At 38.8% G+C, this 13,291-nt stretch overlaps 1 protein-coding gene across 3 annotated transcripts in view; it reads left to right on the top strand.

The window, feature by feature from the left end:
• Positions 1–12,641, top strand: part of NEDD4 (NEDD4 E3 ubiquitin protein ligase) — a 165,615-nt gene extending 152,974 nt beyond the window's left edge. For all 3 annotated transcript variants that reach the window (XM_024232665.3, XM_024232666.3, XM_024232664.3), the window contains 8 exons: positions 1,520–1,615; positions 1,961–2,034; positions 2,277–2,337; positions 5,838–5,897; positions 5,979–6,086; positions 7,023–7,119; positions 9,538–9,610; positions 10,129–12,641. In XM_024232665.3, the coding sequence (XP_024088433.1) occupies positions 1,520–1,615; positions 1,961–2,034; positions 2,277–2,337; positions 5,838–5,897; positions 5,979–6,086; positions 7,023–7,119; positions 9,538–9,610; positions 10,129–10,231 (672 nt within the window). In that variant the 3' untranslated portion in view covers positions 10,232–12,641. The remainder of the gene's footprint in view (positions 1–1,519; positions 1,616–1,960; positions 2,035–2,276; positions 2,338–5,837; positions 5,898–5,978; positions 6,087–7,022; positions 7,120–9,537; positions 9,611–10,128) is intronic.
• Positions 12,642–13,291: the final 650 nt, after the last annotated feature.

Raw genomic sequence — 13,291 nt, 5'->3', positions numbered from 1 at the left:
TCAGTATTTGCATTATAATCTTTTATGATGAATGTTGTGTGTATATATATATATACACACACAACAAAATATATATATACAACATATATATACAATATATATAACAAAATATATATATATTTATATATATATATTTTTTGAGACAGAGTCTCACTCTGTTGCCAAGCTGGAGTGCAGTGGCATGATCTCGGCTCACTGCAACCTCCGCTTTCCAGGTTCAAGCAGTTCTCTGCCTCAGCCTCCTGTGTAGCTGGGACTACAGGTGCGTGCCACCACACTCAGCTAATTTTTGTATTTTTAGTAGAGACGGGGTTTCACCGTGTTCGCCAGGATGGTCTCCGTCTTTTGACCTCGTGATCCACCTGCCTTGGCCTCCCAAAGTGCTGGGATTACAGGAATGAGCCACCGCGCCCGGCCAAATGGTGTATATTTTTTAAATGGCAGTCGAAAGGCAAAGCATTATGGTTAGGCTCCTAGAAAAAAACAGAAGCCCAAGGATTAAACCCCGGACTGTAGCCGTGTTGTTTCCTGTGCTGCTGAATAGCCTGACACAATGTATGTACACATGAATTCCAGGACATCTTCCTTAGTACCAAGTTCATTTTTTATTCCTTTCTTATTACATATTAATAGCACAAACAGTGTGATTCTTTATAAATCATAAGATTGCACAGTTATTTGAGTTGGTTCATTGAGCCTCTATATTTATTTAGAGATTTTTCTTTATCTCGGGCTGGTTATAAACAATGGCCTCCTCATAGCTACTTAAACATTTCACACTTAGTGCTGGACACGGGGGTGCGCAACTGTAATCCCAGCACTTTGGGAAGCTGAGGCGGGTGGATCACTTGAGGTCAGGAGTTTGAGACCAGCCTGGCCAACATGGTGATACTCTGTCTCTACAAAAAAATACAAAAATTAGCTGGGCGTGGTGGTGCGCACCTGTAGTCCCAGCTACTCAGGAGGCTGAAGTAGGAGGATCACTTGAGCCAAGGAGGTCGAGGCTACAGTGAGCCACGATCGCCCCACTGCACTCCAACCTAAGGGACAGACCGAGACCCTGTCTCAAAAAAACACAAAATTTTAAAATTAAAAAATAAAAATAAAACATTTAACACGAAGTCACATAGGCATATGAGGAATATGCTAAGTGCTGCTGGATATCCAAAGAAGTTAGGTTTTATCTGAAAAATTCTGTATTCATTCCTTTAACTAGATAATAAAATCTGTACCTCCACTGCTTCCACATAAACATAGATTCTGAACTTTTAAGTAGGCACCACTTGATTGATTGATTGATTGATGCGTTTTTACTCTTGCCCTTACCTGTCATCCATCTATTTTTGTAATACACACACACACACATACACACATACATTTTTATGTATGTGTGTAAGTAAAGGATGTCGATCTGACCTCTCATCTTTTACCCAATTATTCAGACCCTCTACATACTGTTTTTTGTAATCTCAGGTGTGTTATATATACAAATTTTAAATATGTAATTTTTCCCATCTAGGATAGTGAATATTACAATTCCCTAAGATGGATTCTTGAAAATGACCCAACAGAATTGGACCTCAGGTTTATCATAGATGAAGAACTTTTTGGACAGGTTTGTGAATTTTGATCAGTTAAAATGGCACATAAATTGTGAAACAAATGTTAATACATACACTTAATGTTAATACATACACTTAATACATTCCTAGGCTCTGTTTTTACATTTATTTTCCAGTAACAAAAGCTGTTTCTGAGCAAGAATTTGTACTTTCTTTAACATTTGACTCGTTCCATATTTCCATATTTATTTTAGTGAAACTAGTATTTTAAGTTTTCTTAGCTTTTAACTTTTGACTGGACTTAATTTAAAACACCAAGTTTCTCGTGTAACTACAATATGTATACTTTTTAAATTTTTCTCGCTAAAATAACATAAAGTTATTGTATTTAATTTTAGACACACCAACATGAGCTGAAAAATGGTGGATCAGAAATAGTTGTCACCAATAAGAACAAAAAGGAATATATTTAGTAAGTATTTTATTGGATATAATTTTGTACTTTATTCCAAAAAGACTCTTCTTACCATCTTTCTCTGTCCCCTTGGCCAGAATCTCAGTGTTCTTTTTCTCTATCACAATGCAGTAGCAAGCACTTATATTCAGCTTTTACCTTGGGCTCAGCTAGCCTTTAGTTTTTGTTTCTAACTAGAATAATTGTGTCTCAGAATTTTGTCTTGGTTCACGTGAAAATGAAATGTTGTTTCTTTTTAGTCTTGTAATACAATGGCGATTTGTAAACCGAATCCAGAAGCAAATGGCTGCTTTTAAAGAGGTATTCATTTTCTTTTATTTGCTCTTCCATAATGTCACAGTATAACCTATAAGTTTCAAATATTAGGCCTCATCACATCTGAGAAAAATAAGTATATGGCTTGTTTTGTGAAATCATTTAAATTATATTTTTATATTAACTAAATATTCCATTCAGTCATTCAAGAAGTCTAGACAATAAACATGGACAGGTCCCCTTTCCCCCAAGCCTTTTCCCTATTCCATTCTCTTCACCTTAGGACAGCAAAAGAACAAGAGTGCTTTAGGGATAGTGTAACATATTGTTTGTTTTTCTAAATAGGATCACCTTATACATTTTGTTTCATGACTTACTTTCTTCTTTTTTTTTTTTTTTTTTTTTTGAGCGCGGAGTGAGTCACTCTGTCGCCCAGGCTGGAATGCAGTGGCATGATCTCAGCTCACTGCAACCTGCACCTCCCGGGTTCAAGCAATTCTCCTGCCTCAGCCTCCTGAGTAGCTGGGATTACAGGTGCCCGCCACCACGCCTGGCTAATTTTTGTATTTTTAGTAGAGACAGAGTTTCACCATGTTGGTCAGGCTGGTCTCAAACTCCTGACCTCAAGTGATCCATCCACCTTGGCCTCCCAAAGTGCTGGGGTTACAGGTGTTAGCCACCGCATTCGGCCTACTTTCTTCTTTTATCAGATATTTATTGGGGATATTTACATGTGAAGACATATAGCTGCCTTTCTTTGTGGCTGTATTTTATTCAGAATATAAATTAAAAAGTTACTTAAATTTTTCCAGTTGGTAGACAGATTGTCAGAGCACTCATTTCTTAAGCTAACTTACAATCTTCTGTTAAATATGTATCTGGCTGGGCGTGGTGGCTCACGCCTGTAATCCCAACACTTGAGGAGGCTGAGGCAGGAGGATTGCTTGAGCCCAGGAGTTCAAGACCAGCGTGGACAACATAGGGAGACCTTATCTCTATAAAAAATTAAAAATTTGGGTGCGGTGGCTCATGCCTGTGATCCCAGCACTTTGAGGGTCCGAGGTGGGCAGATTGCCTGAGGTCAGGAGTTTGAGACTAGTCTGGCTAATGTGATGAAACCCTGTCTCTACTAAAAATACAAAAAAATTAGCCAGACATGGTGGCATGCACTTGCAGTCCCAGCTACTCGGGAGGCTGAGGCAGGGGAATTGCTTGAACCTGAGAGGCAGAGGTTGCAGTGAGCCGAGATCGCACCACTGCACTCCATCCTGGGCAACAGAGCGAGACTCCGTCTCAAAAAAAATTAGCCTGGTGTCATGGCATGTGCATGTGGTCACAGCTACTTGGGAGGCTGAGGCTGGAGGATCACTTGAGCCTGGGAAGTCGAAGCTACAGTGAGCTATGAACTATGATGGCACTACTGCACTCCAGTCTGGGCTTGTCTCTAAAGTGAAACCTTGTCTCTAAAGTGTGTATGTGTGTGTGTGTCACATACTTTTTCATAAATTCAGTATTGAGTACTATGTGTATGGTGCTGTACCAGGCCAAAAGACATAGGTCCTGTTATTAAGGGATGTATGATGTAAAGAGTGAAATGAACAGAGGCAAGCATAAAGTGCTAGGTGAGCACAGAAGAGAAGTACAAAACCAGGGAGGGGCAAAGGAAGGGACAAAGAAGGACTAGAGGGATTGGCCAACCATGGAGAAGAGGGAAATGCAGTTCTAAGCAGCAGGAGCAGCGTGTGTGAAGTCTGGCAGTAAGGTAGGCTGTATCCACAGGCAGTTGAGTATGCTGGGTGAGAGAATGCAAGAGGGAAACAATCAGCCTGCGGAGCTAACAGACCAGCTTATACAGGACCTGTGTGTGTGTGAAGTGGTAGAGTTCGGAGTTTTCTCTGAATTTCAATGAGGGAGAAGGAAGGTAGCATTAAAGGCTATTAACCAATAAGACACTAAGATTCAATTTATGTTTTAGATCATTCTGAAGTGCTATGTAGAGCAAGTTAGAGGAGAGCCAGACTAGCAGCAGAGACTTCCCAGCAGAGTTGGGAAAGTGCTACAGTAATCTTGGTGAGAAATGGTAAGGAATTAAGGGAATGGTGAGGGAGTTGAGATAGGAATGGTAAGGGAATGAAGATAGTAGTGGTGGTCAGAGCTGCATGTGCATTTGAATAGCATTCAGAAAGGGAGACTTAAAGGATAGAGATGTATGGATTTGGGGATCATCTGCCTAAGTGTAGTGAAGCTGTGAACTCAATACAATGGAAAATGTGAAAGGGCTGTGAAAGTGGATGGCCTCACATATGGAGAGAGACCAGGGAACACTAGCATCTTAACTGTTGTTTTGAATGGATGGTTTATGAATGGACAGTTTAGGGCATGGGAAAAAAAAAAAAAAAAAAACAGAACAGGAGACTGCAAAGGAAATAAGGAAATTAACAGAGGCAGACAGAAAGGTATCAAGAGTAGACAGTCTCAATAGCAAAGATGGTTTTAATCATATCATACTGCAAAGAAGTCAAACATGATAAGGAATTAAATATGTTTATTAGATAGAGCTGCAAAGCCATCTTTGACTTTTTCCAGAACAATTTCAAGGAAGCTGTAGTGTAGAAGTCCGATTGCAGTGGGTTGAGGGTTAGATGGGAGGTGAGTGAATGGATTTGGTAAGTGCATAACACTGTCAAGAACTTGGCTGTGAAGGGAAAAAGAGAGTCATTAGTTTTGTTTGTTTGATTGTTTTGCTTTGTTTTAAAGGTAGGTATGGGTTGAGCAAATTTAAATGTGTACAGAGTGAGCCAATAAAGAGAAAGAGATCTAGTGAGATGACCTCCCTAAGGAGCAGGTGAAGCACAGGTGCAGGCCTAGCCTGAAAGAAGAGGCGGCACCTCTGTCTTCCACTGCGGCGGGAAGGAGGCCATGATGGGTGTTGGTGATGGTTGGGACGTAGGGATGCAGAAGCTTGAGGGAGTTCCATTGTGCATAATTGCCTCTTTTCCCTCAAATAGAACTTACACTTAACCTACTGTAAAGAAAGGGTGATGTGGAGGCTTGAGAAGGATGGGAAATTTGTTTTTTGTTGTTGTTCTTGTTGTTTTGAGACGGGATCTCACTTTGTTGCTGAGGCTGGAATACCTCAGCCTCCCCAGTAGCTGGGACCACAGGTTCACACCACCATGCCTGGCTAATTTTTGTATTTTTTTGTAGAGACGATGTTTCACCATGTTTCCCAGGCTAGTCTCAAATTCCTTGGCTCAAGCAGTCCGCCCACCCGGCCTCCCAAAGTGCTGAGATTACAGGCATGAGCCACTGCGTCTGGCCACAGGAAGTTTTAAAAATAGCCACTTTGAGAAATAAATGAGAGAGAACAGACTGTGCATATGTACATTTTCTGGCCAATATTGAGATCTCAGTGAAGAGCCCGTGATTGTGTAGTGGTAGAAACTTGTGTGGATGTGGGATTCCTCCAGTAACATCCAGAAGCTGAGGCATAGGAAAGGCCATTGGCCCTGCCCATCAAGTTTTTAAATACATCTTTTTTCTAGGGATTCTTTGAACTAATACCACAGGATCTCATCAAAATTTTTGATGAAAATGAACTAGAGGTAAGATATAACATTTTATGTTGAAACAGAAATTTCGAACCCATTATTTTTCTTGTTTATAATTTGACATTTCTTATGTAGCTTCTTATGTGTGGACTGGGAGATGTCGATGTGAATGACTGGAGGGAACATACAAAGTATAAAAATGGCTACAGTGCAAATCATCAGGTTATACAGTGGTTTTGGAAGGTAATTTGAAACTTCTATTTTTGTAAATTACTTTTTGATAGATCGAATCATATTTAAGTCAACTCTTGATTAACTATACTGGTGGATTACATTTAACTGATACAGAAAAATATACAGACCAGCAAAAATTATCTTTGATTTTGTACTGTATACATGCACCTTCTGGGTCTGTAACTATTACTAGGTAAGTAAAATATTCAGAAGGTAGTAAGTGGAATGACAGGCTGAGACAGGCACTTAGTTTTCTACTAAAGTAGGGACTGAAAGAACTTGTAATAACCTGCAGGGTATTCCTAGGGACTCCTGGGTGGCTCTTTTAAAATTTCTTATAGAGAAATATGTATGCCATTCAATAATATTAATATAATGTATTTTTTGAGATGGAGTCTCGCTCTGTCTCCCATGCTGGAGTGCGATGGTGCAATCTCGGCTCACTGCCACCTCCAACTCCCATGTTCATGCAATTCTCTTGCCTCAGCTACCCAAGTAGCTGGGATTACAAGCATGCACCACCATGCCTGGTTATTTTTTTTGTATTTTTAGTAGAGATGGGGTTTCACCTTGTTGGCCAGGCTGGTCTCAAACTCCTGACCTCAAGTGATCCACCCACCTCAGCCTCCTAAAGTGCTGGGATTATAGGCATGAGCCACTGCACCCACCATATAATTTTTAAAAGTCATGAGTGACATCTCAAGAGAAATTTTGTTACTTCACTAGGTTATAATCCCATTCTAAAAAGTCGCCATGTAGCCTTAGAAATAAAGTTTTCAAAAACTTTATAAACCACCTATAAACAAAAATGTAACCAAAAGAAACATCCACATCTAGTAAGGGATTATTAATATTCTAACTAAATTCTGATAGCTTATGTTTCAGGATAATTTGTTTACCTTTTTCCCAGTGCTGTTCCCTAAATGATGTTTTTATCTTATTCAGGCTGTTTTAATGATGGATTCAGAAAAAAGAATAAGATTACTTCAGTTTGTCACTGGCACATCTCGGGTGCCTATGAATGGATTTGCTGAACTATATGGTAAGGATTTTCCATAGATCATTAAAAAAATGGAATAATGCCTATTGTCTTTTTCATGGCTGACGAATCCTCAAGCTTCCATCATTTACTAACACTTAGCTTAATTTTAAAAAGAGTTAAGATTTTGAAAGTGATACCATTAGGGACACTGGAGTAGGCTAAAATATACTTACACCTTCTAATCAGATAATAAAGGGGAAAACTGGAAACATCAAATGACTTGAGTCACTTTCCATTCTTTAACTTCAAATTCTATGCCCAGTATGCATCAGTTACAGAAAAAGCATTACCTTGGCCGGGAGGGGTGGCTCACACCTGTAATCCTGCACTTCGGGAGGCCAAGGCAGGCAGATCACTCACTTGAGGTCAGGAGTTAAAGACGAGCCTGGCCAACACAGTGAAACCCCATCTCTACCCAAAAATACAAATATTTGCTGGGCTTGGTGGTGCACACCTGTAGTCCCAGCTACTTGGGAGGCTGAGGCAGGAGAATTGCTTGAACCGAGGAGGCGGAGGTTGCAGTGAGCCGAGATCGCACCACTGTAGTTCAGCCTGGGCGACAGACTGAGACCCTGTCTCAAAAAAAAGAAAAAGCATTACTTCTAATGTGATAGTTCAGGATAGCATTTGAAGTTTCACAGAATGTTATTAAGTATATTTTTAAAAAAATAAAAACAAAGAGTCATGGTTAAATACCTTTGGGGAAATGCTGGACTGAACAAAGTTAAATCGATTTCTTCAGGACTTGTGTAGAACCTTTAGTGTTAGAAGAAAACAAAAGCATTGTTTCCCAAACTTATTTGATCATGAAATCTTTTTTTTTTTTTCCTTTCAAGGTAGGGGTGGAAAATCTCATTAGGCTACTATTTTTCATTTCTTGGGGGAAGCAGCAGGACTGAGAAGAAGACTGCACATATCTCTTGATTTTCAGAATAGTTAATGCAGTTTTCGGTAAAGTAAGATTCTACGTATTTTATCGAATTATTTTCCAGTTGATGTACAAAACTGGAAGTATGTTTTGTTTAAAAGTGCCATTTCTGATGTAGATTACAGTAACTTTTCTCATATTGATTCATATTCTGTTTAATGGAATATTTACTTGCTTTTAAGGAAACCAAGAATCCAAGAATAAATCTTTTAGAAAGGATGTACCTAAAGTGGGAGGCCTACTCAGAACAACGAGTAAGATTAGGATTGTCCTGGGGACTAGAAGTCGGGACTGCTGCCTAGGAAATTGCTAAGCTGAATTTTTTGTGCAAATAGAAGCTGACCATCTGATGGGATAGCTAAACCTTTCTTCTCCATGGCAAATCTCGTCAGCTTGCCAAGCCTCATTAATGTATGTTTGCAGAACCGATCAAGCAGCTGCTACTTCTCTACCTAGAATAACCACTCAAAGTGGTTAGCTTTGCCACTAACCAATTCAGTCATTCTTTGCCTAATTGGACCTCATAGCCTCTTTCTTTTTCATGGTTTCACCTGACTCCCCTTCCCCCATCTTCTCTACCTTAAGTTAGTAGCGAAAAATGAAGGCAGGGCAAACAAATGCCCCTTTCCATCTCTGGTCTCTCTTCTCTCTTCTATGTAACCCAGCCCTATAGCCATCCACTGATTTCATGCACTGTTTGAAATTTGGGGCAAATATCCCACACATAGAGCCAGAGTTGTTTGTGTTAGAATATAAAGTCAAATTCTTAGAATATAAAGTCAAATTCTTATGTATTTATAGGAAGAAGTTATTTCAAAATGTTAAAATTACAATATTAAATAGCCAATAAAAAGTATGTTAAGTCGGCTGGGTGCGGTAGCTCACACCTGTAATCTCAACACTTTGGGAGGCTGAGGCAGGCAGATCACCTGAGGTCAGGGGTTCGAGACCAGCCTGGCCAACATGGTGAAACCCCGTGTCTACTAAAAATACAAAAATTAGCTGGGTGTGGTGGCACACTCCTGGAATCTCAGCTTCTTGGGAGGCTGAGGCATGAGAATCATTTCAACCCAGGAGGCAGAGGTTGCACTGAGCCGAGATCATGCCATTGTACTTCAGCTTGGGTGACAGAGTGAATGGCTTGTGGCTAGGAGTTCAAGACCAGCCTGGGCAACATAGTGAGACCCCCATCTCTACAAAATGAATTTTTTTTAAAGTTAGCCAGCCGTGGTGGTACACACCTGTAGTCCTGGCTACTCAGAAGGCTAAAGCAAGAGGATCACTTGAGCCCAGGAGCTTGAGGCTACAGTGAGCTTGAATCGTACCACTGCACTCCAGTCTGGGTGACAGAGGGATACCCCATCTCTAAAATATAAATAAATAAACCAAATTAGTTCCCTGTGTGTGCAGGTTCTACACTAGAAAAAGTTTTGATATGCCTGGAAATCCCTGTAGAGAGTAAATGAAACCAAATAAATTCTTCCTTATAGGTTCAAACGGACCACAGTCATTTACAGTTGAACAGTGGGGTACTCCTGAAAAGCTGCCAAGAGCTCATACCTGGTAAGCAGTTGTTTGGACCTTGATAGAACAAAGCCTCAGAGAGTGAGGTTCCTCTGACTGTTAGTCTAGCTACAGCAAGGCTAGTCTCCTCTGTGTTATGTCGGTGGCAGGTATGGATTATGGGTAAGGAGGAGTTGGTGACACCCAACAGACAGGTGTTTTGTTACCAAGTCGGCCCAGGCTTGAAGTCCAGGTAACTGAAGATCAGAGAGACCCATCTAAACTGAGTGATGAGTGATGGGCTGTCCCAAGACGGGCTAGAACATTCCATTTTGGAGGTTGAAGTGGCAGAGAACTCAGACATTTGGAAGATGTGGTGGGGGCAGCACTCCACAAGGAGTTGTGCAGAGTATCCATGCCCAGAACCCAGTCCTACGTCTTACTTCTACCCCTGGTGAAAAGACGTATTTTGGTGGTGTTGGAACATACTCATCATGAATAGCAGCATTGCTGTGTTTGCTGTGGTGGTACTTGCTTTGTCAGTGTCTTTCATAACCAGTTCCTCTCTGTTCTTTCAGTTTTAATCGCCTGGACTTGCCACCTTATGAATCATTTGAAGAATTATGGGATAAACTTCAAATGGCAATTGAAAACACTCAGGGCTTTGATGGAGTTGATTAGGTTACAAATAACAATCTACAGTGTTTTTTACTGCCATAGTTTTATAACCAAAATCTTGACTTAAAATTTTCCAGGGAACTACTAAAACTTGGCCACTGATTCTTCCCAGATCTTGAAGAAAATCATATAAAAAGCATTTGAATAAATAGTATGACAACTTATTTTCAATCACTTTTAAATAACGTGTTGCATTTACACAGTTGTTTCCTTCTGTCTGTAGAGTTAGGTGCCTGCCTAAAGCCAGGCACCACCACACCTGGCTTTAGAGTTCACACAATAGGATATAAGTCCTGTATGACTTAAATAGTGAATTTTGTCCTTAACATTTACCTCTTGTATAGTATCTGCCAGGCAGTTTTTTCTTAAACTACTGAGATGATAACTGTGAAATATTTGTGATTAAGTGTCATGTGTGAAAATTTTGACACATTTTGAGATGGAAAACTGAAATTTGGAAAAAGAAATACTTTACTATTGAGTAAACTACAATATATTTAGTGCTACTCACAGCTATTTATTATTTTGTAGACCTGCCTTACGCACCTTACTGCCTAGATTTTTGGAAAAAAACTTTGGAAAGTGTGTTACCTATATTTCTAGCCAACTAACTCACAGAAAAACTGTTTACTTCTTCACTTTCGAAGTATTTGGCCTTTGTTAATATGCAGTTTTTACTAAACAGATGGCTCATAAGACATGTGAAGCAAATTCACATTTGCAATGGGTAAAAACTCTTAAAGCCTTTCTCTTGCCTGCGTATCCTGTTGACCATTGGTATAGTCATCACTTTTTCATATTTTAGTGTAGTTACAAGAATTCCTTCTTCAAACATTAAAGATCCACAAAACAGTATTTCTAAATATGCCTTGAAGAACTAAATGAAGTGTATAGCACTTGTCTTTACTAGATATTCTTTACACTTGTACAATTATGTAGTAAATGTATGTTTACAGGGTTTATTATGTTTACAGATTAAGCTAATTTCTGTAGTTGCATTTTTATATTTTTAGTATCACTCTAGTAAAAAAAAAAACCAAATGATTTGTTTAAAATAACCAAAGAGTTGTTATAACGCACAATTTGTATTCAATTTATTACTATTTCTTAGGCCTTTTAAAATACTGTTTACTATGAAGACAGTGTTTTTAATTACAAATCCAGAATTCTGTAGGCAAAATGCTACAGTTCAAATCTTCCTTTAACCAAACTGAAGTACGTAAAGACCATGTACATGTATTCATCAAACGTTTATTGAATGCTGCGTGCCTAGCGCTGTGCTATGCTCTGGGGTAAGAGTTGTCAGCTTCAGAGAAGCTGAGTCCTGATCCTCAAGGAACTTGCAAATGTGTCGATGAATTTGTAAAACCATCAAAAGTAGGGGTAAGCAGAATAAGGCAAAAGGGAAAGTGTTCTAGGTTCCAGCACACCTGCAAAGATAAAGTATGCCAAGACTGTATTTATATTTCATACTTATATTGTTTCATCCTTATATTGGAATGATTATATAGAAAATGCTCTTAAAAAGATTAAACCTATTTCTCAGTATGGTATCTTGGTGATTTAGAAATAATTGTAAATATATGTTATGAATCTTCTTAAATATATATATATATATATATATACACACCCTGTGAGAACTGTAAAAAGTACCTCTGGTTCTTGGTTTAAGTTTGTTGGGGTATAACATGATGAGTACTCATTAGCACCTGATAGAAATCTGAAATGTGTCAGTAGCAAAACCACTCTCTACTTTCCAAACACCACATCATCAGCATGGTTTAGGGGAAGCAATTCACAGATTAATGTACCCTGCGTTTTGTCTTCACCATTGTCAACCAGCAGTCAAGGATGAGCACCAGGTATAGTCCTGGTTTGATCTCTCACCAGCCATGTGAACTGAAGCAGCTTACTTAACCTCTCTGGATTCGTATTTCTTCATCTGTCAAATGAGAATAATCTTGCCCACCCTCATTGTCATGCCAAATTGTCAGAAGTTCCAGACGGATGAGAAAGCAAAAAGTACTTTGTAAAGTGTTATACAATCAGAAGGTGCTTTGTGCTGACCGTCCGATTGTGTCAAGTAAGGTGTGCAAATTGACCACACTCCCAAAGAATCATTTAAAAGTAAAGTGACTTCTAAGAGACAAGAAAGTAGGAACATATCTGATATTAAACACATAAATAATATAGATACACATGTGTATACCTGTATATGGATCTTACCATCATAATTCATTTTCTTCATATCAGCAAAGTAATAGTAATGTGGGCCAATGCATTTTGGAAATGTCCTCATTACGTAGAATGGAATGTGAAAATTATTTTTGTTAAAACAGGATTTTGCTACAATTATTTAAATATTACGTTTGTGAACAATCTAAGCATGAGAAAATACAAAGCTTTCTTTTTATCTGTCTGATACTCATTTGGATGATTCTGTGACTCATAGAACATGGTGTTAAATGAGACCAGACTCACTGTCACCAGTCCCTAGCTGCAGACCTTCATCCCCTTCATCTCCCACTAGGGGCTCATGGTCCAGAAGGAACGTGTATCAAGCAACACAGCCCCTTATCCCAGATAGAAAAGTGTCTCAAATGCATTCTACTGCGGGACAGTCAGTAGGATCATTTTGATAAAGCAAGGACATCATATGTTTCTAGAAATGATAAGCATATAACTTTAACCTACAATCTCTTATTAAAAAATTTTAACAAAATTGTATTACAGATGCATTTCATCAGAACTCAAATTTAAATGGTGTTTGTTTTGGGTTTTTATAATGCTGAAGTTATTCCATATAAGTATCAAGTTAAACACAATTCATTTTGATTAGAAACTATTTGACTTTTTAAAATCTTCTGATACAGTAAATATATATATCAAGATTGATGTATCAAAATTTATTGCACACTTTAAAGTGTAAAATCATTTTTTAAAATCTTGAATCCACAAATAAAGTTCTATTCTGATAAAAAAAAAAAAAAAACTGTGGTTGATTATAAAATGGGAGTGTTTCCAAGTCAGTATGCTGGGTGATGTCTTCTGGTCTGGTTCCTC

This window comes from Pongo abelii, chromosome 16, assembly GCF_028885655.2.
Source record: "Pongo abelii isolate AG06213 chromosome 16, NHGRI_mPonAbe1-v2.0_pri, whole genome shotgun sequence".
NCBI lineage: Eukaryota > Metazoa > Chordata > Mammalia > Primates > Hominidae > Pongo > Pongo abelii.
The sequence above is the reverse complement of the archived record's forward strand: the minus strand, read 5'-3'. Positions and strand labels throughout refer to the sequence as shown.